General features: G+C 42.3%; 1 protein-coding gene across 1 annotated transcript in view; it reads right to left on the reverse strand.

Moving 5' to 3' along the window:
* The window catches only part of ARL6 (ARF like GTPase 6), a 140,752-nt gene extending 117,080 nt beyond the window's left edge, over positions 1–23,672 (reverse strand). Inside the window, exons 1-2 of the mRNA XM_082248539.1 lie at positions 23,546–23,672; positions 16,398–16,536 (exon numbers count right to left, since the gene is read on the reverse strand). Of these exons, the coding sequence (XP_082104665.1) occupies positions 16,398–16,520 (123 nt within the window). The 5' untranslated portion in view covers positions 16,521–16,536; positions 23,546–23,672. The remainder of the gene's footprint in view (positions 1–16,397; positions 16,537–23,545) is intronic.
* Positions 23,673–26,032: the final 2,360 nt, after the last annotated feature.

The following is a 26,032-nucleotide window of genomic DNA, read 5'->3' on the forward strand; positions in this document are numbered from 1 at the left end:
TGCCACTAAAATAAAGCTCAATTTGTGGGGGGGGGGGGGGGGGGGGTTAAAAGGACATCAATTTTATTTGGGTACAGCATCGCATGACCGCGCAATTGTCAGTTGAAGTAACAGTGACGTATCGTAAAAAAATGGCCCCATTAAGGGGGAAAAACCTGCCGGGCTGAAGTGGTTAGGATTAGGGACTAGGCTCTTTGTTTTAGGTTTAACTTTTCCCCTTTTTTAGTTATACAAGGTACCCCTTCTTTAGATACATTCTAGTATTATTATCTGTGCTAGGGATCCCTTTTAAGGTCTGTTGGGACTATCTACAGGCTCTTTTGGCTTTTATTATTTAAAGCGGTTGTATACCGCTGCCCTTTTTTTCCCCCCTGCAAGGTAAAGTCATAATGTGCTAGTATGCAAACTTGCCTTAAAACTAAGCTGTTCCAGTGTCTGAATGTCAGCGCTCCAGCCGCTTTCATCTTCACCCATCCTTCTTTTCCGGGTTTGCAAGGCTCTGTGACTGGCCGGAGCAGCGATGACGTCACTTCTGGGCATGCTGTCATTTACTGCACAGGGCTCGGGAGGAACGGCACGGGTGGCCATTCCTTCAGAGCGCTTGCACAAGTGATGTCACTGGCTGCATGTAATGTAAATATCTCCTAAACGCTGCACATTTAGGAGATATTTACACTACCTATAGGTAAGCCTTATTATAGGCTTACCTATAGGTAAAAGTCAGGAAAGGAAATTTACTTCCTCTCTAAAATATCTTAGGGTGTTTTCACACTTGGTGCGATTGCCTGGTCCGAACCCGAGTTCGATTGCTCCCCCCTCCCCCTGCCACCGATGGACTGTGTTCACATTTTATTTTTGTATCCGAAGCGCGGTACACTTGTGTCATCAAGCTGCAGCCGACGCGTACTCATGTTGCTTGGCAACCGCTGTAAATGAGAATGTGCCAAAATGGATAGAATTGCTTGCTTTGGTATGATTGCGTTCTCATCAGCAGTGAACCGTACTGGAGTTTACATGAACTGTACCCCAGACCACTCTTTTTATGTGGACTCGGGTACGGTTCGCGGGTGCGCACCCAAGTTCAAAGACAGTGTTCACATCATCAAAAAGAACCGAATTATGACGTCAATCGAACCTGGGTGCGCACCAAAAGTGCTAGTGTGAAAACACCCTTAGTTTCCTTCTCTTCTAAGATAGATGTACATTTAGGTTAGATCTTGGAGGTCTTTTCTAATAATGTTTGGATACATTAAAGATTCATTTTTTGGGTAGAAGCCCCTTTTATGCTTGCTTTTTTTAGTCTACCATTAGTGTTTAATTCATTAGTTTTTTTTTTTTTTTTTTTAAATAATGTCTAATTCTTGTTAATTAGAACTATTCTTATGATGTCTATATAATTGTAAGTAGCTTATCTATATTGCGCTCTAATTTTTAGTTGGTCATTATTAATCTAGTGAAATAATAATAATAAATTATACACACAGTATATTATATAAATTATACACACACACACTATATATATATATATATATATATATATATATATATATATATATATATATATATATATATATATATATATATATATATATATATATATATATATATATATATATATATATATATATATATATATATATATATACACACACACACACCGTATTTTCCGGCGTATAAGACGACTTTTTACCCCAGGAAAATCTTCTCAAAAGTCGGGGGTCGCCGAGTATAATATTTTCAAGGTACCTTCAAGAGAGATGCCCACGAGATTGGAGCGATGCAGGGACTTTTTCTTCTGTTTCGGGCGCATGTACATTATCGGCGCCACGTCGCATGTTCAGGAAGTTCTGGATACCGTAGCTGCTCTCTGGCAGCGGAGTGATCTGACACTCTATTGCTCAGGTGACGGGACTATGGTATGTGAGGTGACTCGCAGGGAGCGGGAGATTTAAAACGAATCCCGATGGCGGCGGGTAGCATGGCACTGGCAGCACACAGTGAATAGGGACTATATGCATATGTAAGTACCGCACTGTAGAATCCTCAAAGTAGCCTTATGATGATTAGCATTAGGATTTTCAGTCATACAGCGCACTAGCTGTTGCATTACTCTGTCACAGTGGGCTACATGGCTTTTGGGTGCTAACTTTGTTAATTTATAGCTGTACTGAATGATAGACTATAACACAGTTTAGCAATAACAAAATCAGTACCCAAAAGCTATGTGGCACACTGTGACAGAGCCATGCAGCACCTAGTGTGCTGTTTGAATGGTTATCTCACTTTCTTACAGTACCTTGGAGACCTACGAGAGATCTGAGAAAATGTTTTTCAATGGTGTTGCCTTGATCAGAAGGGGGGTAGTCTTATATGGCGAGTATATCCCAAAAGCAACATTTTAACTTGAAAAGTAGGGGGGTCGTCTTATACGCCGGAAGATACGGTATATTTATATATATATATATATATATATAAAAGCTTATACTGATTTAAGATTTGATTAATGTGGCTGTGCAGATGCATATATATATATATATATATATATATATATATATATATATATATATATATATATATATATATATATATATATATATATATATATATATATATATATATTTTGTCCAATTAGATCATGGCCGCATCAGCGCCTTCTGTTTATACACTATTAGAGATCATTCTTGGCTCCTGGTGAGCGTTTTTATCCCAGCGACATTCCATGGAGAGGTGCCTTTTGATGCAGACACTGGGCGAAGTACATATACACGCTGTGGATATTTTACTTAAAGTCACGGGCGCACATGGTGCTGTAATGGCAGCCATCTGTTCCGGTGAGTGTTGACTCCACAGGGAGGTGGTGACTGGCCTCTGAATACACTTTGAGAAGGATTATTTACACGTGTGAAGGTGTCAGATCTTCTCTTCATGATTTTTGCACAGGATTTGATCTTTTTATTGACACATTTGTCTTGCCTAATTGTTAAAGAACATTTGCACATTTGTTTGTTTTGCTTTATGCTGCACTCTATTATTTATAGTGGCGCTGCACATTTTTTATGGTATCCAAAAGGTACCCCTTGTGCTCATTCAGAAGGCATGTTACTGGCCAGATCACCAGGTGAAAACAGAGGGGAAAGCTGCAAAAATGCCTAAAAAACGAAAACTAATACATCCACCATATCGAAATATTGTAAGCTGCAATATATTACATTTTTGGTTTTGGGTTTAATACCGCTTTAACATGCATTGTGTTAGGGCAGCCTATTTATTTTGAATGAATTGCCAATTTACAGGACAGACCTAAAAAAAAAAACAAAAAAAAAAAAACAAAGCGCACCCCATCACATGGTAGTGTAACTGTGTGTTGTGGTGGACTGCAACGCATGTGCATCAGAGCTGCGTTGCATTAGGCCTCATGTACAGTGCAGCTGCTAAACAGACTGTTAGGCGCAGTTGGGTGTCTTTTCAGCAGCCCCTGAACTCGCCTCTATGTTATCTCATGTGTATATGTACACTCAGTAGTTTGTAGTAGTTTAGAGGCAGTTAGCAGTGGAGAAAACGATCAGGTTCGCTGTCCTTTTAGGCAGGAAGTCGCGTGAGGGCAAGATGGCCCCCACTCGACTCTATGGTCTTGGAGGACTGGAGCGACGTCAAAAGTCGCTTCCTAGCATGGCCTTAAAGAGCCCATTTTTTTTCCATAATAAAAAAAAAAAAATGAAAAAAAATGTAAAGTGCCCCCGTCCCCGCGTACTCGCATGTAGAAGCGAACGCATGCGTACGTTGCGGCCACATATGTAAATGACATTCAATCCATACATGTGAGGTATCACCACAACCGTTAGAGTGAGAGCAACAATTATAGCCCAAGACCTCCACTGTAACTCTAAACTGGTAACCTGTAAAAAATGTTTAAAGCGTCGCCTATAGAGATTTATAAGTACCGAAGTTTGGCGTCATTCCATGAGTGTGCACAATTTTAAAGCGTGACATGTTGGGTATCTATTTACTCGGCCTAACATCATCTTTCACATTATACAAAAAAATTTGGCTAACTTTAGTGTTTTTTTTTTTTAATGCACAAAACAATTTGTTTTTTCCCCAAAAATTTTTTGGCGCAAATACAGTGTGACATAAAAAGTTGCAATGACTGCCATTTTATTCCCTAGGGTCTCTGCTAAAAAAAAAAAAAATATATATATATAGCAAAAAAATTATGATTTTTACATGTAGGAGCGAAGCGCCAGAAATCACCCGGTATTGAATGGTTAAGTACCAATGTTTGTCGCCATTCCACGAGCGTTCGCAATTTTGAAGCATGACATGTTGGGTATCTATTTACTCAGCGTAACATTATCTTTTACATTATAGAAAGAAATTGGGCTAACTTTACTGTTTTCTTATTTTTTTAATTCAAAAGTGTATTTTTTCCAAAAAAAATTGTGTTTGTAAGACCGCTGCGCAAATACAGTGTGATAAAAAATATTGCAACGATCTCCATTTTATTCTCTAGGGTCTCTGCTAAAAAAAATATAGAACGTTTGGGGGTTCTAAGTAATTATCTAGCAAAAAAAATGATTTTAACTTGTAAACACCAAGTGTCAGAAAAAGGCCCGGTCTTAAAGTGGTTAATACAGAGCGATATAAATCAGAGATCTGGTGAGTGTAATCCGTATTGGGGAGTGGATACACGAGGTGTGGAGACAACACTATATCGATTGTACAAGGACTAGAAGGACTGTCTGGTGCATGAAGCAGTTTGTCCAGAGAAGACTTTGCTGTATATTCACTCCATATGAAGACACGCAGTGTTATTTCTGTCATATCAAATGAGCGCTGCTAAATGTTTTTGATCATGTTGCATGATTTCAAACATTATTTTGTATACAATATATTATTATAGCAGCAGCTAGAGGTGGACTTTTACCATCAACATTGGATAATTTGTGATTTTTTTCCTTGCTACAAGAGCGCTTGGTTGTTTGGGGGGAATAATTCGCCTGATTTGAATACTTTACACTTGAGCAAAAAAAAAAAAAAAAATGCAACCTTCATAGCTGCCTCCCTAACTATACTTCAGGCCTCATTTTCTGCTGATGTAGGTGCTGCCATCTTGGGAATGTGATGATCAGCTAAATGAGTGTGTGGGCTTGTCAATCACCGCATGCTGACAGCTCATGACAGCTTCAAGATGTTTGCTGCACAGCATTTGTTTAAAAAGAAAAGACTGAAATAAAAAAGTGAGCTTGTATGTCAAGCAGCAACAAAACAGATCTTCAATATTCCTCGAATTTGCAGCGATCCTTAATACTGAACACCAGGAGTTCAGCCACTTTGTACAATGTGCAAGTTTACTATGGAGTTAAAGTGTCACTAAATCCACATCATAAAAAAAACGACATCAATAAATGGTGTATTACATGCTGTTCATACTTTCTCAGTCACTATGAGATTCGTTTTCTGTATTCTGCAAAAAAAAAACCTGGTTGATCCCGCTGCGCCCTATCTTCACCTTCTGTTCATGCCCCCCAATTCAGCTATGGATCTTGCAGCTGTGGTGGCAACTTTGCACATGCTCAATTTTCAGGGGAGTTTATATGCTGGGCATTTCCTCCATATCACATCTGAGCAGCCAATGTGGCTACAGAGTCACACATGTGGGCGTATACATAGTGGCAAATGACAGCCCACTCCCTCCCTCCTCCTTCATGCCCATTAACCAGCTAAATGCTATGGGGCAGGATATCACGTGTAGATTAATGGAGGAATCACCTCCCTATTATTCTAAGGCCTCTTTCACACGGGCGCTCAGTTTTTGTAGTCCGTTCAGTCACTTTCTTTTTTTTTACGGACACGGATGACACTTGTGTAATCTGGTCCGTATGTCCGCATATCATCCCATCCGTTTGCGGATGATATACGGACATAATGTATGTCTATGGGATTGCGGATGTCAGCGGATGACACCGCTGATATCCGATTTTGCGTCCGTTCCGTTTTTTAAACGGAAGAAAAATAGGGTTCTGTTCCGTTCCAAAAAACGGAACAGAACTGAAAGGACGCAAATCGGATGCCAGCGGATGGTCATCCGCAATCCCATTGACATGCATTATGTCCATATATCACCCGCAAACGGACGGGGTGATATACGGACATACGGAACGCCCATGTGAAAGAGGCCTAAGACACAAACTGGGGGGGGGGGGGGGGTACAGCCTGTGACTGTCAGGAATCCGCCCACACCATGTTATTTCCAAAAAAAAAAAAGAAAAAGACTAGAACAGGGATCTCCAAACTACCAAACTAGGGCCCTCCAGTTGTTCAGGAACTACAATTCCCATCATGCCTAGTCATGCCTGTGAATGTCAGTTTTACAATGGCTCATGTGACGTGTAGTTCCACAAAAGCTGGAGGGCCGTAGTTTGGAGATCCCTGGACTAGAAGCTCCTCCTGTTTAGGTTTCCCTGCAGACAGTGCAAGAAAGAGCTTAGGAGGAAAAAAGGTACTTTTTTAAAATTAAATAAAATAATTACAGTGCCATCATCCACATACATAAAAGAGAAGGGACAATGTAACTTAAAGTATTTGTAAAGTCACTAAAGTGACTTTACATCTATGTAATACAGATATCCAGCCATTAACAAAACTATATGTGTTTGTTAGATATGAAAAGAGACTGTCAGAGGAGAGACGTGAGCTGCGGATGACGGAGACACGTTACCTGACCACAGTAGTCAGGGCTCAGCAGCCATGATTATCATGGTCAGCAGAGGCAGTGGGACTCAGGAACTGTCAGGATCAACCAGGTTTATTACCAGTTAGGAAGAGAAGAATTGCACAGCACAAGCACTGTGCTGTTATTCACGCCTTGAAGGAACAGGATCCTTTTTTTTTTGGTTTAACAAACGCTGTAAACAGTTTGTGTTTAGTATAATTTTAAGTCCAATGAAGTGCATGCCACTTGGTGGCCTCATCTCTGTTATTTACAACCGACAGTTTTCAGAGCACCAGGAGTACCGCTATCACTACAATCCCGAAACCCTGACAGGAGAGACTCTGTCTTCTCATACACAAGATCTCTGCCCACCTCACTCCTCTGCTGTTCATTCACAGAAAGCTTTGTATTTTGTGAATGGGTTCAGCGTATGGGCAGTAGGAGGGCTGGGGTGGGCACAGCTGCTGCATGCGACTCAGCAGCTGCAGGAACTAAGACCAGATGTTTTCCGACATTGGAGTGCCGAAAGTATAACAATAGCGATGCTCCCGATACACAGTAAAAATGTGAACTGGAAATTAAAGAGATAAGTCCATAAGGTAGCATGCACCTTGTTGGCCTTAGCTTATAATAATCTAGCACACATTTTACAAAGTGGCTGAATTCCTGTCGTTCAACTTTAAAGTGGTAGTAAAGCTGTTTTTGTTGATTTATACCTACAGGTAAGCCTATATAAAGCTTACAGTTAATATCTCCTAAACATGCACCATTTACCAGATTTACCTAAGCAGCACCGCATGCACGGGAGTGACTACATACTGGCTCGGCCAAATAGATGGCAGCCGGGAACCCAGAAGAAGGACTAGTTGAAGATGGAAGCCCTGTCAGCGGTGACAACACGCAGACTGAGGGCTTCGTTTTCAGGTAAGTATTTCATTATGTGCAAGTATGTGTTACATACTAGCACATTTTGACATTAACTTGCAGGGAGATTTTTGTTTTGTTTTGTTTGCGGTTTACTACCACTTTAACTTTGTTAATGCAGTCCAGAGAATGCTATTAAAAAAAAAGGTGCATGTATGCATTCAAGCTTGCCCCCCTCTCAGTCCACTACATCCTCCATCACAGACTTTGATCATGTATTGAGCCATGTACAATGCAGCAGCAACCATTTAATTTTACAACAAAAAAAATGAACCATATTATGGGTGGGCACGGTAGGCTTTTTTTCCCCACAGACTTCTTATAATCCTCAAAGACTCTAGTAGCAAGATTTCCCCAATGTGACATGGGTTACCACTCCTACCACAAGGCTGTATGAATTATTTCATCCTCTTGATGCAGGATTTCACAATTGTTTGCTCACTTATTTTAGTTGTTTGCTTTGCACTGCATAGAATCTATTAAACAATCATTTGGCTTTGTAAAGACTGTGGTATTTGGGTGGAACTAGAAATACTGGTATGTTTATTAAAAGAGAAGTGCTATGGTATAAAACACACATACTCACCTAGATGGCTGCAGTCTTCAGCGAGCAGAGTCAGTAAGCGTCAGGCACCAGCTCTCTGCTCTGCCCCACCAGCATTCACTGGAGCGCTGAACTGTGGCGGGGGCGGGAGCGGCTGGCTCAGGCATCTGGATGGATCCCAACATTAAAGTCGGGATCCCTCCAGAGTCTGGACTGACTGAGTAATGTCGGCCAACAACAGACTTTAGCCTGCTGTCAACTGAATATTGGTCACAGGAGTGTAGAACTAAACACACTAGTGTGACTCACAGGAGAATTCGGGCCAACAGAGCTTTGGTCCTTCTCCTTTAACCCTCTAGGTAAGCTGGGTTTGACCCACCCTAAACAGCCTATTTGCACAAGCACTGCAAGCTGTATAGGTGGAGGATGCTTGAAAGGTGGAATGGTGCATCCAAAATGAATTGGCAGTATTCTTGCCAACTCTAGTTACCCTGTATGCCCTATCGGCAAGGTTTACTTTATTATGCCACGTGTATCTCGACTTACTATTACCGCCCCCTAGGGGGTGGTTGAAGAATCTTTTCTGGTTTTATGTTAATCAACAATAAAGTGTTTTTCTTTTTATGTATGGTGCCTTGAAAGTCCATTTTTCCTTTTGTTCCTCCAATTTCAAAATGAATCAAAACTGAATTACAAAACCCATGACTGGTATTTGCTTTACAGATCTAGATTCCAGAAGATTACAGCTGTGCTCCCAGAGCATCATAGAAGGGCTAGAAAAAGGGAGAGCTGAGTGTAAATAATAAAGCTGTGAGCATAAATACTATGGGATCCAGTTATCGGAGAGCAATATGGCTTACCAAAGCCATACCACAGGTTATAAATATTTAGGCTGGGTTCACACTAGATCAGCTGCAACGTTATAGTGCGACATTGGTGCATTTTTTTTGTTGTATGGGAAAGCGACTCAAGTCACAGATAATGGCTGTGAAGGAGCTAGCACCTGTCGGCGTCCCAACAGCCAGTGACTCATTCTCAGCTGAAAGCAGAATGTAAACACAGGAGCTAATAATGAAAAAAAAAAAAAAAACATGTCGGGATCTCCCCCACAATTAGGGTCCTTTGGTTCAGGTATAGATTTTAAGAGGGACAAACCTAAAAATAAAAATGGCGCAAGTTCCCCCCAAAATCCATACCAAACCCTTATCAAAGCATGAATTCCCCTCCCCTCCTGAACCCTAAAGGCCAAATGCCCTCAGCTAAGCAAAGCACCTTGTCCCCATGTTGATAAGGACAAGATCTTCTTCCCCACAACGTTGGCCTGATAGTTGTGGGGGGTCTGTGGTTGGAGGACTTATCAGAATCTGAAAGCCCCCATTAACAATAAGGGGGTTCCACAGATACTGTCCCCCATGTGAATAAGTCAAAAAACCCCAAACAACTGGGATATCAATTGGGGCGAGGCAAGCAAGTAGATCAGCCGTGTTTTGGCTGGCTTTTTTTTTTTCCTGTGGGTTGGCGTTCATTGTTCATCATGATCGACTTGGATCTGCATCATTGGCGGGGGCCGTCTCTTAACAACCAACACAAAACCCTGACAAAAACGCATCATGTACATTGAAGTCTATTGAGTCAAAATCATGCAGCAACTGCACCATAGTAGCGCCGGATCCTTTTACAAAAATGTGCCCTGTTGTGCTGTATTGATTTGAACAGGCACCATAGAAAGCACTATGATATTCATGGTCATGTGATTCTGTGTGACGCAAGCTGCATCAGAAATTGCACCAATGTGAACCAAGCCATAAAGCACATTGCTGTGATTAGCAATTTGTTAATTTTGGCAGCAAATTTCAATTTAGTTTTAGTCTTAGTCTTAGGACTAAAATGGCATTTTAGTTTTAGTCCCATTTTAGTCTTCTGCAAGTGTTTTAGTTTTAGTCGTATTTAGTCGACTAAAACTCCAGTACATTTTAGTCGACTAAAACGTTCTACTTTTTAGTCGACTAAAACGTCCTAAATTTTAGTCGACTAAAACTCATTTTAGTCATCTATAATCGAATGGGTGTAGTTCAATTGTAATTTGTAATGCATTATTTAAGCATTTCTCTACAATTTACAAACTCATTATATACTACTGCTGGTCCTGGAGTGAAAAATCGAATATGTTATTATTTATGGTATTAAGCTTTCAGCATGCACCAGTGTTAATTTTGGCAGCAAATTTCGATTTCGTTTTAGTTATAGTCTTGACTAAAATGCCATTTTAGTTTTAGTCGTATTTTAGTCTTAAGACTAAAATGCCATTTTAGTTTTAGTCGTATTTTAGTCATCTGAATTGTTTTAGTTTTAGTCGACTCAAATTTTGTTAATTTAGTCGACAAAAACGTTTTAGTCGGTTTTAGTCGACGAAATTAACACTGTAGCAATATGAATTACACTATGGTTGGTGCAGCACCATTTAAGTCAATGAATGAAAAAGCGGAGGGGAGCCTAGGCATATGACCTGCCAAGTCATGCAATCACAGATTTCTTTCTGCAGTGTCATGTAGAAAAAACAGTCTGCATTTTCTGAGTGGCTCGTGAAGGTGTGGTGTGCGGTAAAACACTGAGATGACCAACTTAGAATGGTTAGCAATATCTGCTTTGCACTTTAACCACTTCCATACCACTGGACGTCATATGACATCCTGGGCTTTGAGTGGAGATATCTGAATGATGTCTGCATCTGCAGGCCTCATTCAGATATCATTTTTTTTTTAGCAGGCGATTATCTTCACCATAAGAACAATCATAGCGACTAATCAGCCGCTTGATTGTTCTTATAGGTGGCGGGTGCTTCTACTGGCTTGCCCGTGTGATCGGCAAGTCGGAGGAGGAATCCGCCAGAGGCGGTACACCATAGAGAGTACTGAGGACCAGATTGTCCCAAGCAGTCAACCTCTCGGAGGTCTGAGCATGTACGTTATGACATCACACGCAGCCTGGCAGTTGTAAATACTGGCATGATCTTGGCCAATTTTTATTTTTAAATCGCAGGCTTTCCAGATTGTAGGAGAGATCTAAGGTCTTACTGACCCCAGATCTCTCCATAAAGAGGATCTGTCATGCACTATTCCTATTACTTGGGCATGGAGGTCACCAGAGCTTCACAGGTTGCCACTGAAGTCTTCTTCAACTCCGTCATGACGACATCACAGAGCTGTTGGATGTTAGAGACCTTGCGCACCTCCACCTTGTGTTTGAGGATGCCCCACAGATGCTCAATAGGGTTTAGTTCTTGAGATATGCTTGGCCAGTCCATCACCTTTACCCTCAGCTTCTTTAGCAAGGCAGTGGTCATCTTGAAGGTGTGTTTGGGGTCGTTATGTTGGAATACTGCCCTGCGGCCCAGTCTCTGAAGGGAGAGGATCGTGCTCTGCTTCAGTATCTCACAGTACATGTAGGCATTCATGGTTCTCTCAATGAACTGTAGCTTCCCAGTGACAGCACTCATGCAGCCCCAGACCATTACACTCCCACCGCCATGCTTGACTGTAGGCAAGACACACTTGTCTTTGTACTCCTCACCTGGTTGCTGCCACACACACTTGACACCATCTGAACCAAATAAGTTTATCTTGGTCTCATCAGACCACAGGACAAGGTTACAGTAATCCATATCGTGGTGATACATCACATGTGTGGATTGAACGCCATCTATGTATATGTGCATTCACTTCCGCATGCAAGCACGTGGGGATGGGGGCACTTTATTTTATTTTTTTTTACGCTTTCCCTTTAATTTTGTGAGGTGTACTCACTTTTGTGAGATAGTGTGTGTGTGTGTGTGTGATGTTTGGGGGTTCTGAGTAATTTTCTAGCAAAATATGATGGTTTTTACATGTAGGAGCGGAGTGCCAGAATTGGCCTGGTATAGAAGTGGTTAAACAGGCTTAGTAAGGATGTGAAATGACTTCTATAACTAGAGAAAGTACACATTTTTTGGGCTCTTACAATACTTTTTCATGATAGGATGCAGCCTAGTTAGTGTTACGATAAAGGTATTTTATTATTCACTACAGGTTTGCTTTACCCTACTCAAAATGATACCAATGCAGACACATCTACAAAGATTCTCATTGTGGCATAATTGGATAATGTTAAAACAATGGGATGCGTATTTCCAGCTGGCATGTACTTGTGCTTAACTGCCTGTGGACTGAGCACATGCAGATGCAATGACTCAAGATCAGAGCTTTATAATCTGTAACTTCTTACTGAGTAGAAAGAGAACTGTAGTACTCAGGAAAATGGCAAGCTCGCTTGCACTATACAGGATGGATATAGGCTTTTCTAAATACAGAAGCAGTTGTTGGCTGTATTTATAGAATGATTTTGCTAAAAATAGCCCCTAATACACACAGCACTTATAAAGTTAATGTGGCTCTAAACTCAAAAGTTTTCTCTGTATTAAAGTGGTTTTAAAGGCTGAAGTATGCAGTGTTTTACCCCCCCAGGCCCCCAATCCTTACCTTAGCTCCCTCTGATCCAGCGATGTTCACGATAGCCTTGGCTGTCCCGGGACTCTCCCTTCTCATTGGCTGAGACAGCAGCAGGAGTCCATTGGCCCCCACTGCTTTCAATCACAGCCAGTGAGCCAATGAGGAGAGAGCGAGGCTGAGCGGCAGCTCTATGTGTATTATAGACAGATGGAGCCGGGCCCGGGAGCAAGCACGCAGCGGTGCCCCTAGGGCAAGTGGATTTCTCTGGGGGCACTGCTAGAGGGGGAGGAGCCAGGAGCGCTGGCAGGGAACCCAAAAAGGAGAGGATCAGAGCTGCTCTGTGCAAAACCACTGCACAGAGAGAAAGTATAACAACATGTTTGTTATTAAGAAAAACAAAAACTAAAAATTTAATACCACTTTAAGGTAAAAATCTTTCAAGATCTGCCCCCCCCCCCCCTAAAAATTTACCTGAGTTCTCTCAGGATCCAGCCCTGTCTGGACTGCAGCAGCACTCTTCTCTCTTCCTAGTCTCATAGGAGACAAATCCTGTGAGGAGAGAGTGGGGGAGTGGTCAAGCTGCGCTGTGTGCATGTCTATAGACGCACACAGTCCAGCTCAGGAGCCCATCTGCACAGGGGCCTCTGCTTGTTGAGGGGGACACCTGTAGGAAAGGAAGAGCGGACAGCATGGGCAGGGACCTCCGAAGAGGAGGTAAGGGGCCGCTTGATCTTCAGCCTCTTTTAGCTGAACATCATTACTTGACAATAGTGGACCAATTGTAGTCTCTACCAGGGTCTCTACCAGGGGCACATTTACCATGGAGACAACTCAAGAGCACAACTATTGCCACTCCATGACAGGACATTTTTAAAACAGGCCCCTTACAACATAATTAAATATGGATGTCTGTACCTTTCCTTATAGTACAGTATTTGATAGTTTATCATTACTCCTTTCTTAAAAATTGAATATGTAAGTGATAATCTCTGATCCACAAAAAAAAAAAAATATATCCCACCCCCTCTTTATCTAAAAGCCTAGTTTACTTACCTGAATTAATGGTCACATGACAGGCCAAGTCAAGTTTTCTATGCTGTAGTTTAGGAGGGTCCTACTTGCTGAGCCCACGTCGCTCCCTGGTGATGTGGATGCTGCCCCATGCCCTTCAGAAGAGTCCAAATGTGGGTCATCACAGATTCCTAAAGTCTTCCAGAGAGGGCGTCATGTTACAACCCAAAGGATATGCATTTGTATTTTCAAATATGAATTTGTATTTTCCATTACTTTATAGGTAGGTACATGTTGCAGGGGTCACCTGCTTTCTCTTTTGAGCAAGATAATATGCATTTATTTCCTTACTGATCACTCTACACATAGGTTCCATCTTGGCCCTTTTGGTTGAGCATTTTTTTTCGTGCAGCGGTTCAGGCCTTTCCCTGGGTAGCTTTCTGTGTCTGAGCACCTGAACAAACCAGTCCTATGATCGGTTTTAACTACATGTGGTGTGTCACTTGGTTGTATATCTTCTATGGGTCAGTAAGTACATCTCTCTGATATGTGAATGGAGAAGGGAGGAGAAATAATAAAGAGATAAAAATAGGCAAACAGTGCTGACACCACTCATCTCAGCAGGAAACAATAGGACTCAGAAGTAGATTCTCTAAAACTGGGTACACAGATACACAAATAGGTTTTTTTTTGGTTCAGCCAGTGGCGAATGAAAAAATAAAAATGAAGGCCCTTTTACACTGGCGGAGTCCGTTAGCGGATCTCTCCACTGATCCCCGCTGAGCAGGTGGATGACAGGTCCATGTCCGCTCTGCCCTGACAACCCGCTGTCAAATGGAAACGGACCGCCTGTTTCCACCCGAACCCCATCTGTCTGTTTTAGCGGACAGGATTATATCAGATGTCAGCGGGTGTCAACAAACACATGTCCGTTAACATCCGCCGCTCAATGGAGATCAGGTCCTGAAAATCTGACAGGCAGACCCGATCAGTCTGTCCGCATTAAGGGTCCTAACACTTTTCTGTATCCACACAAGCGAGGTGGATGAAAGAATCCGCTGGCAAGGACATTGTAGTCTGACAACTGGCACTCTCCGCTATCAGAAAACACTGACCAGCACTGTGGCCAACTGGCTGCAAGCCGCTGATTGAAAAATGATATCCAGAAGTTCTGATCAGCTTTTGTCCAACAGGGAGGGCTACACACAGATCGAAATTTGTCCATTCCCGGCTGAACCTGTTGAATTGTGATCCATGTGCAACCAGCTTAACTTTTTCCACTCGTTGTTCCCCTCGAATTAGGGTAAGTAGAATCGGGCAGGACCCACAGATATGAGACTGTTTCCTATCCTGGCAAAAAACAGCTGGGTCAGTTGACGTAATTTCATGTCTAGGGGCTACCAAGCAATTCTGTTTGTATCAGTCATACATTCCACTTTTACGTCTACAACATCTTTCTACAACTCAGCTACTGAAGTAGTAGTCAGTCAGACAATTCTCCTCTATTGCAAACAAATGATTCGATGTTCACTGTACACAAAACATTTCCTGAAGGAACCTGCAAATCAACCAAATAGAAAAAAAAAACCCGAAATATTGAAATTTCTATACATTAACACATTTGTAAAAATGAATTACTATGGAGGTTTTCCATAAGGTCTTCTGGTTCAAAACTGCTGAATTATTTTAGTTTGGTTGTTCCAATGACTCCCACTGCGGTCAGCCCACCAAAAACAGTTAGCTATAGGTGTAGCCTGGTGGGCCCAGTCATCTCCTGGCTTTATATATTTCTAGGATGATCCAAAATAAATTTATCTGCAGTAAATCTGATACTGTTCCTTTCCACTTTGGAGACTTGGATGTTACACCTGTTTTATTCCCTATAATGGAAAAAAATGGGGGGGGGGGGGGGTCCGAGAGTGCAAAGATATCATCAAAAGGAGTACACTAAGTGTCCATTCACACTGGTACGACTTGTCAGGCGACTTGGTCAGCTGTTCTATTGTGTTCTGACAGGGAGACACCCACCTGCCAGAACACTCCGGTCAATGCTCTTAGCTATTGGCTAAGGGCGCTGATCGGCAGCTGGTTTTCCAGCATGCTTGTCCGACAGAAGCCAACCAAACAGCTCCCTTCTGTAGGACCGGCTGCCATGCACATGGGCCAAACGTCAGCAGTTTTTTATTGAAGCGGCCAATGTCGCCCAACATTCGACCCATGTGTACTAGGCTTTAAGCACAATTACTGATGGATAACACTATCATTATTTACATTAGTTACCTACCAGAAGGAACCAATTCAATTAATTAAAAAAAGCAGATTTTGGATAGCAGTCTCTCTTTGACCTTCGTTTAGATTGATAAAAGTTTGAAACTGCCCCTTCACAGCATAATAGTAGATAATTACTTCTTATTACTCTTATGTTGGCCATAATGATCTGATCAAATGATTCTTCACAGAAACAGGCGATATGGTTGAATCTTTGGGTTATTGACAAGACACTAAATGGGTCATAGATCATTTTTGAGCAACACGGATTGGTCTGAAAAATCCAATCATAAAAGTAGAGTAATCAATATGATGGTAAAGTGTATGGTGCATTGAACAATCTTTATGATCACATTTTTCTCCCAGACAGTAAATTGACAATACGATCGTATATAAAAACGCTCAACGTATGGCTGCATTAGAATCACAACACAGATAATAAAGATGCACTTACATTGGCAGGTTTTAGTTTGTTGATAATGGTGGTCTTCCCACTGTTGTCTAAACCAAGGCATAAGACGTGAACTTCTTTCTTCTTCAGTCCCAGCCAACTTGCCAGGCGGTCAAACAAACCCATGATCCTCAGTCTGCACCTGACATCAAGAATTTACATAATAATCATCAGTACAAGACGGTGTACAACATCATGATAGGCCTACTAGTATCATTAGGTGAGGGAAAGGTAAGCAGCCATGTCACAGCAGATGCAGCCTGCATAACAGACTAAGCTTCTTAAAATAAAAGCCTGTGCTTTCTAATAGGGATTGGCAAGCTGCTGAGAGCAGACTACTCTGTAGGTGGTCTTCACAGTGTTAGATTGTATTTATCCTGTTATGAAATCCTTTTACAACTGTTGCGACATACATCATCAGATTAAAAAAAAAAAAATCCCACAAACTAAGAAAATTGCAAGATACTGTTAGTATTGAACAATAGAGAAGAAACTGTTATGGTCACCGAGGAAGGCCGGCCATACACGGTCCGAAACTCGGCCGGATCAGCAGGAACTGACCGAGATTCAAACTGCTAATGGGCAGGCTGAATGTACCAAACTGATTGATCTATCAACTTGGGTACAACCAGTCTGCCAGAATCTCTTGCGAATATTGCTAGCAGCTGCTATAGCCGCTAGCGATAATCACTGTCTTCCCCTAGCAGGGATGGCTTTCCCTGCCCACCCCCACCGGGAGAAGATGATTGCCGATTTCGTTCAGCACTATCTATGCTGATGAGGAAATCGTTGAAATTTCTGGCCTGCAAACCATGGTTGGAGGGAAGAAATTTGCACTGTGTATGACCTGCCTAAAGGCAATATACGCTCAAGCTACAAAAGACAGTTAGCTGAAAATATTTTAAAAAAAGCTTTCCTGGTTTATAATCTACCACAATCTACTGGGCATCAAAACCCGAGACCTAGAGTTCCAATACCGATTCCAAGAAACACGTCCCCCTAAATACTGGAGGACCACCTTTTAAGTGTTAATGTGGTTCCTGTCACACTGGGAGAAGCCCTACGTCTCAGGGGGCTGTCCTGGAAGACGACTTGAGAAAAACTGGTAGCAGTGAACTCCAGGCACTATGTTAAGCAGCCCATAGATGTCTATTTACATCCGATTGCCCTCCTTTCTGCCTACATGGAGGAGAATGAATCTCCTTCTGTTTGTTTTTAGCAGACCGGATCAGGTCGGAGATAGGCGAGTGTAAACGGACACAAGTTTGTTTACACCCGCCAGCCCATAGGCACATCATCTCACGTGCGAGCCTCCCAAGTGCCCCCTGGGGTTCGCATCAGGTGCGCTCCTTTGGACACAGCTGATCACAGATCATGGTAAAGGGTCAATCGCAGCTGGCCACATGTAAACAGACTTGCCGGTTATCTGTGTTTCTTTCCGCACACTGTCTCTGTGTGAGCAAAGGAGAGCCTGATAACGGGGTACAGTGAGTACATTGTTTACACTGATCATCAGTGCCCTGGTTATCAGTGCAGCCCCATCAGTGCAGCTCATCAGTGCCCATTCAGTGAAGAAGAAACCTTTTTTTTGCAAAATGTTATAACAGAGAAAAAAAGATACAGCTTTAATTTGAGTACAGTGTTGCATGACCGCGTAAATGTCATTCAAAGTGTGACAGCACTGAAAGCTGAAAATTGGCCTGGACAGGAAGGGGGTGAAAGTGCCCAGTACTGAAGTGGTTAAAGAAAGCAAGTAGCAAAACCTAGCTACTGTTCGCTGACCTAACTTCAGCAAACTAAAAACTTACTGATCGCTCTTGGTCACTGTACCTGCATAATGCATATCATTATTCCTGAATCACCTGGTGCATTAAAGGAGCAGGAGCCCTGTCATGACAAATATGGGGACTGCCACAGCTGATCTCCTTTGGAAAATGTTAGCCCCCCCCACCTGTCATGCTGACCCTTTAGTTTTGTTTTCTGAGCTGCGGACCTGGAGGAAATGAGACTTATCAGCAGTTCTACCTCTGTTCTCAGTTCATTTACTGCATATACTTGCTCTGGGTCCAACATGTACAGTGTTGAGGCAAGTGGCCCAGGGAACTGGTACCCAGTGACAGCCCCCATTCTCTCAAAATCCTTTCTCTTGAGTAGAAGAATCTCTTTAGATTTGTAAATGGAATTGATGACCACAGGATGGATTTTCCTTAAGCAGTATTAAACCCAAAGGCAAAGTTTTATTAGATTGCAGCTTACCAATTCTTAGATGCAATAGCTGCATTGGTTTTATTTTTTAGGCTTTTGTTCCCTTTATTTTCACCTGGTGATCCAGTCAGGAAGTCTGTTTCTCACAAGAACAAGCTCTGTTCTAGATGTATCAGTTTACAGGGATGAGACAAACCATTTACCACTGATGGGGTGCTTACAATGAACAGCGTCAATTTAGGTACAACTTTAAACTTTTATCTCAAAAGAAACAAATAACTGTTTGCTGTAACTGCTTATAAAGTGTGAGCTGGAGTTTGGCTTCAATTTGCTAGCGATTCTACCTATGATAGTCCATCTAACACTTCCTTTTCCAGAGAGTCAAGAGTGGGGGCACTCTAATACAGGAGTGTTACTGGTCTGATCACCAGGTAAGAAAACAGAGGGAAAAAAGCCTAAAAAAAAAAAGAAAACACGAATGCAGCCAATACATCTAATGATTGTTAAGCTGCAATATAATCCATTTTCAGTTTTGGGTTTATTACCATTTAACCACTTGATGACCAGCGATGTACAAGTACATTGCCAGACTTCGAGTAGTTATACTGGTCGGCTCTCTTGTAAAAGCAATCCCAAAGGCTAAACAGTGCGCTGTCCACGCAGAGATTTGTGCGTGCGATGTCTGTGTGTATGATGCCTGTGCAGAGATCAGTGTGCACGATGCCCGTGCAGAGATCAGTGTGCACGATGCCCGCGCAGAGATCAGTGTGCACGATGCCCGTGCAGAGATCAGTGTGCACGATGCCCGCGCAGAGATCTATGTATAGAACCATTTGCCCTCTGATTCCTTTGTACCAAATTGTATTGTAACTGTAATGTCTGCCTTCATTTTGTTAAGCGCTGCACAAACTGTTGGCACTTTATAAATCCTGTATAATAATAAAAAATAATAATGTGTGTACTGTCTATACAGAGATCCATGCGTGCACTGTCTGTAGAGAAATCTATGCATGCACAATATACAGAGATCTATGTGTGCGCTGTATATACAAAGATCAAGCTGTGCATTGTACAGTATCTCACAAAAGTGAGTACACCCCTCACATTTTTTTAAAATATTTTATTCTATCTTTTCATGTGACAACACTGAAGAAATGACACTTGGCTACAATGTAAAGTAATGAGTGCACAGCTTGTATAACAGTGTAAATTTGATGTCCCCTCAAAATAACTCAACACACAGCCATTAATGTCTAAACCGCTGGCAACAAAAGTCAGTACACAAACTGGGCCCAAAGTGTCAATATTTGGTGTGGCCCCCATTATTTTCCAGCACTGCCTTAACCCTCTTGGGTATGGAGTTCACCAGAGCTTCACAGGTTTCCACTGGAGTCCTCTTCCACTCATCCATGATGACATCACAGAGCTGGTGGATGTTAGAGACCTTGTGCTCTTTCACCTTCCGTTTGAGGATGCCCCACGGATGCTCTATAGGGTTTAGGTCTGGAGACATGCTTGGCCAGTCCATCACCTTTACCCTCAGCTTCTTTAGCAAGGCAGGGGTCATCTTGGAGGTGTGTTTGGGGTCGTTATGTTGGAATACTGCCCTGTGGCCCAGTTTCTGAAGGGAAGGGATCATGCTCTGCTTCAGTATGTCACAGTACATGTTGGCATTCATGGTTCCCTCAATGAACTAACTCCCAGTGCCAGCAGCACTCATGCAGCCCCAGACCATGACACTCCCACCACCATGCTTGACTGTAGGCAAGACACACTTGTCTTTGTACTCCTCACCTGGTTGCTGTCACACACACGTGACACCATCTGAACCAGAAAAGTTTATTGTGGTCTCATCAAAACCACGAGACCTTGTAACACTCTTTAACGAGTCACATGACACCAGGGAGGGAAAATGGCTAATTGGGCCCAATTTGGACATTTACACTTAGGGGTGTACTCACTTTTGTTGCCAGCGGTTTAGATGTATATACAGAGAGCTATGTGTGCGCTGTACAGGGAGTGCAGAATTATTAGGCAAATGAGTATTTTGACCACATCATCCTCTTTATGCATGTTGTCTTACTCCAAGCTGTATAGGCTCGAAAGCCTACTACCAATTAAGCATATTATGTGATGTGCATCTCTGTAATGAGAAGGGGTGTGGTCTAATGACATCAACACCCTATATCAGGTGTGCATAATTATTAGGCAACTTCCTTTCCTTGGGCAAAATGGGTCAAAAGAAGGACTTGACAGGCTGAGAAAAGTCAAAAATAGTGAGATATCTTGCAGAGGGTGCAGCACTCTTAAAATTGCAAAGCTTCTGAAGCGTGATCATCGAACAATCAAGCATTTCATTCAAAATAGTCAACAGGGTCAGAAGAAGCATGTGGAAAAACCGAGGCGCAAAATAACAGCCCATGAACTGAGAAAAGTCAAGTGTGCAGCTGCCAAGATGCCACTTGCCACCAGTTTGGCCATATTTCAAAGCTGCAACATCACTGGAGTGCCCAAAAGCACAAGGTGTGCAATACTCAGAGACATGGCCAAGGTAAGAAAGGCTGAAAGACGACCACCACTGAAAAAGACACACAAGCTGAAACGTCAAGACTGGGCCAAGAAATATCTCAAGACTGATTTTTCAAAGGTTTTATGGACTGATGAAATGAGAGCGAGTCTTGATGGGCCAGATGGATGGGCCCGTGGCTGGATTGGTAAAGGGCAGAGAGCTCCAGTCCGACTCAGACGCCAGCAAGGTGGAGGTGGAGTACTGGTTTGGGCTGGTATCATCAAAGATGAGCTTGTGGGGCCTTTTTGGGTTGAGGATGGAGTCAAGCTCAACTCCCAGTCCTACTGCCAGTTTCTGGAAGACACCTTCTTCAAGCAGTGGTACAGGAAGAAGTCTGCATCCTTCAAGAAAAACATGATTTTCATGCAGGACAATGCTCCATCACACGCGTCCAAGTACTCCACAGCGTGGCTGGCAAGAAAGGGTATAAAAGAAGAAAAGCTAATGACATGGCCTCCTTGTTCACCTGATCTGAACCCCACTGAGAACCTGTGGTCCATCATCAAATGTGAGATTTACAAGGAGGGAAAACAGTACACCTCTCTGAACAGTGTCTGGGAGGCTGTGGTTGCTGCTGCACGCAATGTTGATGGTGAACAGATCAAAACACTGACAGAATCCATGGATGGCAGGCTTTTGAGTGTCCTTGCAAAGAAAGGTGGCTATATTGGTCACTGATTTGTTTTTGAATGTCAGAAATGTATATTTGTGAATGTTGAGATGTTATATTGGTTTCACTGGTAAAATAAATAATTGAAATGGGTATACTGTATATTTGATTTTTGTTAAGTTGCCTAATAATTATGCACAGTAATAGTCACCTGCACACACAGATATCCCCCTAAAATAGCTAAAACTAAAAACAAACTAAAAACTACTTCCAAAGATAGTCAGCTTTGATATTAATGAGTTTTTTGGGTTCATTGAGAACATGGTTGTTGTTCAATAATAAAATTAATCCTCAAAAATACTAATTTGTCTAATAATTCTGCACTCCCTGTATATACAGAGATCTATGTGTGCACTGTATATACAGGGATCTATGTGTGCGCTGTATATACAGGGATCTATGTGTGCACTGTATATACAGAGATCTATGTGTGCACTGTATATACAGGGATCTATGTGTGCGCTGTATATACAGGGATCTATGTGTGCGCTGTATATACAGGGATCTATGTGTGCACTGTATATACAGGGATCTATGTGTGCGCTGTATATACAGGGATCTATGTGTGCGCTGTATATACAGGGATCTATGTGTGCACTGTATATACAGGGATCTATGTGTGCACTGTATATACAGGGATCTATGTGTGCGCTGTATATACAGGGATCTATGTGTGCGCTGTATATACAGGGATCTATGTGTGCGCTGTATATACAGGGATCTATGTGTGCGCTGTATATACAGGGATCTATGTGTGCGCTGTATATACAGGGATCTATGTGTGCGCTGTACATACAGGGATCTATGTGTGTGCTGTATATACAGGGATCTATGTGTGCGCTGTATATACAGGGATCTAGGTGTGCGCTGTATATACAGGGATCTAGGTGTGCGCTGTATATACAGAGATCTATGTGTGCGCTGTATATACAGGGATCTGGGTGTGCGCTGTATATACAGAGATCTATGTGTGCGCTGTATATACAGGGATCTATGTGTGCGCTGTATATACAGAGATCTATGTGTGCGCTGTATATACAGGGATCTATGTGTGCGCTGTATATACAGAGATCTATGTGTGCGCTGTATATACAGGGATCTAGGTGTGCGCTGTATATACAGAGATCTAGGTGTGCGCTGTATATACAGAGATCTATGTGTGCGCTGTATATACAGGGATCTATGTGTGCGCTGTATATACAGGGATCTATGTGTGCGCTGTATATACAGGGATCTGGGTGTGCGCTGTATATACAGAGATCTATGTGTGCGCTGTATATACAGGGATCTAGGTGTGTGCTGTATATACAGGGATCTAGGTGTGTGCTGTATATACAGGGATCTAGGTGTGCGCTGTATATACAGGGATCTAGGTGTGTGCTGTATATACAGGGATCTAGGTGTGTGCTGTATATACAGGGATCTAGGTGTGCGCTGTATATACAGAGATCTAGGTGTGCGCTGTATATAAAGAGATCTAGGTGTTCGCTACATATACAGGGATCTATGGGAATACATGTGTTATGGATGTAATCAATGGTCTGTGTACGATATAGACAGAGGGATACGTGGGATATGGATGGTTATGGGGATACATGTGCACTGTAGAAGGAGAGGGATGGATGAACACAGAATACAGGGAACATGCACAGACTGTATATAACTAGTACACTGCATATGACATCCTAGCTGTTCCCCATCACTCACCTCAGCGCTCAGACTCTCACACACAGGCGGATGGACGAAGCGATGAGAACCGGAAGCGACGGGTTCTATGGCAACACTACAAACGAGAGAGATCTGGCTGCAGAGTGGAGCTCCACTATTGACAGGAAACATGTGACCTCCACTCCCCTTTTTTTTTTTTTTTTTTAATTGAACTTAATTGCAACGTCGACAGTGGAGCTCCAGCTGCAACCATTCATTGTTTATTACAATAAAGTTAAATAAATAAAAAAAGTGGAGTGGAGGTGACATGCTTCCTGTCACAAGTGGAGCTCCGCTCTGCAGCCAGACCCTCTAGCTTTGTAGCAGCACCGCCCACCTCGTCTCCAGACCAATCCCTGTTCCGATTACATAGAGCGCATAAGTCTGTGGTGGAGTTTTGATTGGCTGTAAGTGTTGTGCCTGTAATTGGCTGGTAGCATTTTGGTGTGCGATTGGCTGGTAGTGTTGTGCCTGTAATTGGCTAGTATCATTTTGGGTGTGATTGGCTGGTATTTAGCTTATGTTTGTGGCTCATGCACACAGGGTATCTAGAAAAGTCTTTTTGAACTGCTGGCAGGAAAAACATGCTAAAAGCTGTGTATCGCACGCATGTTTAGGCGCTTTAGAAGCGTTAATATTTAATACACCCCCAACTGCTTGTTTTTCACTCCAAAATGCCCACAATGCATTGCAAACCACTGCTTTTTTAACCACTTTAGGACCGGAGGATTTTTCTGCTGTACGTCCAGGCCACTTTTTGCGATTCCGCACTGTGCAACTTTAACTGACAATTGCGCGGTCATGCAACGCCGTACCCAAACGAAATTTTTGTCCTTTTTTCCCAAAAATAGAGCTTTCTTTTGGTGGTATTTGATCACCTGTGCGCTTTTCATTTTTTGCGATATTAATAAAAAATAAAAATATTAAAAATATAAAAATATTAATAAAAAAAAGCGACAATTTTGAAAAAATAACAATATTTTTTTTGACAGTTAAAAAATATCCAATATATTCAATTTTTGTCATATATTTAGGCCAAAATGTATTTAGCTACATGTCTTTTGACTAAAAAATTCTCAATGAGCGTTTTTTTAACCGCGTTAAGACCGGAAGATTTTACCCCATTCCTGACCAGGCCATATTTTGCGATTCCGCACTGCGTTACTTTAACGGACAATTGCGCGGTCGTGCGGCGCTGTACTCACATGTCCTTTTTTTTCCCCACAAACAGAGCTTTCTTTTGGTGGTATTTGATCACCTGTGCGATTTTTACTTTTTGCGCTATAAACAAAAAACAGCGACAATTTAAAAAAAAATAACAATATTTTTCACATTTTTTTATATGAAATCCCCCCCCCCCCCCAAAAAAAAAATGTAAAAAATCAAAATTTTTTTAACATTTTAGGCCAATTTGTTTTCTGCTACCTATGTTTGGTAAAAAAAATCGCAATAAGCGTATTTTGATTGGTTTGTGCAAAAGTTATCGCAGCTACTAACTACGGGAAATTTATGTAATTTTTATTGTTTTTTTTTAAACTAGCAATGGCGGCGATCTGCGATTTTTTTTTTTTTTTTTTTTTTTTTTTTTTTTTTTGCGGGACTGCGACATTGCGGTGGGCAGATCGGACCCCTTACTGACATTTTTTACATTTTTGGGGGTACCAGTGACATTACTACAGTAATCAGTGCTATAAATATGCACTGTTACTGTAAAAATGACACTGGCAGGGAAGGGGTTAACTTTTATTGGTGATCAAGGGGTTAATGTATGACTGGTGCTTACTGACGTGTGTGGGGGGAGGGAACTGTGTGACACAGGGACAGATCGCAGGTTTAGCAATGCTGAATCCTGTAATCTGTGACTGTCTGTCACTTACGAGATCCGCCCGCTTTGTTTTCACAAGCGGGCGGATCTCACTCGATCCCCGACGATCGGGGAAGAGTGGCGGTGATCACCGCCTCTCCTCCCCTGGCCGACTCCCGCTGTGTCTGAATACAGCGGGAGCGAGCCTTCGGCGGCGCGCGCGCGCCGCCCACAAGCGGAGGAGTCCAGCGACGTAGACCTACGTTGCTGGACGGTAACGAGCCACTTTGCCGCAGTACGCTCAATGTGAGCGGTCGGCAAGTGGTTAATTGTTGCCATTTTGCAGAGTGCACATTGTGTGTGGGTGGGAGTTAGATGACTTTCTTTACTGCGTTACACATGGATCCCATCCAATAAGAGTCATGAAATAATCCTGCTGATTTTGTTGAGGAGGGTATCAATGCTGAAACAATTGCAAGAGAAGAGGAGCCGTCGTCGTCGTTACAGGACACATCCTTTGCAGTCTCATTGTTCTTCAGATACTGCCCAAACATGTGCTGCAATAATAGCCAAACTAATTTTAAAATTTTACAATTTAAATTTAATTTTACTAATTTTAAAATTTTACGCGGACGTCCGTCAGCACCTGCGATGTCCTTGAACGGATGCGGTGCAGACTCTCC

Source organism: Pelophylax lessonae (assembly GCF_965119305.1).
Source record: "Pelophylax lessonae genome assembly, chromosome: 2".
NCBI classification, from domain to species: Eukaryota; Metazoa; Chordata; class Amphibia; order Anura; family Ranidae; genus Pelophylax; species Pelophylax lessonae.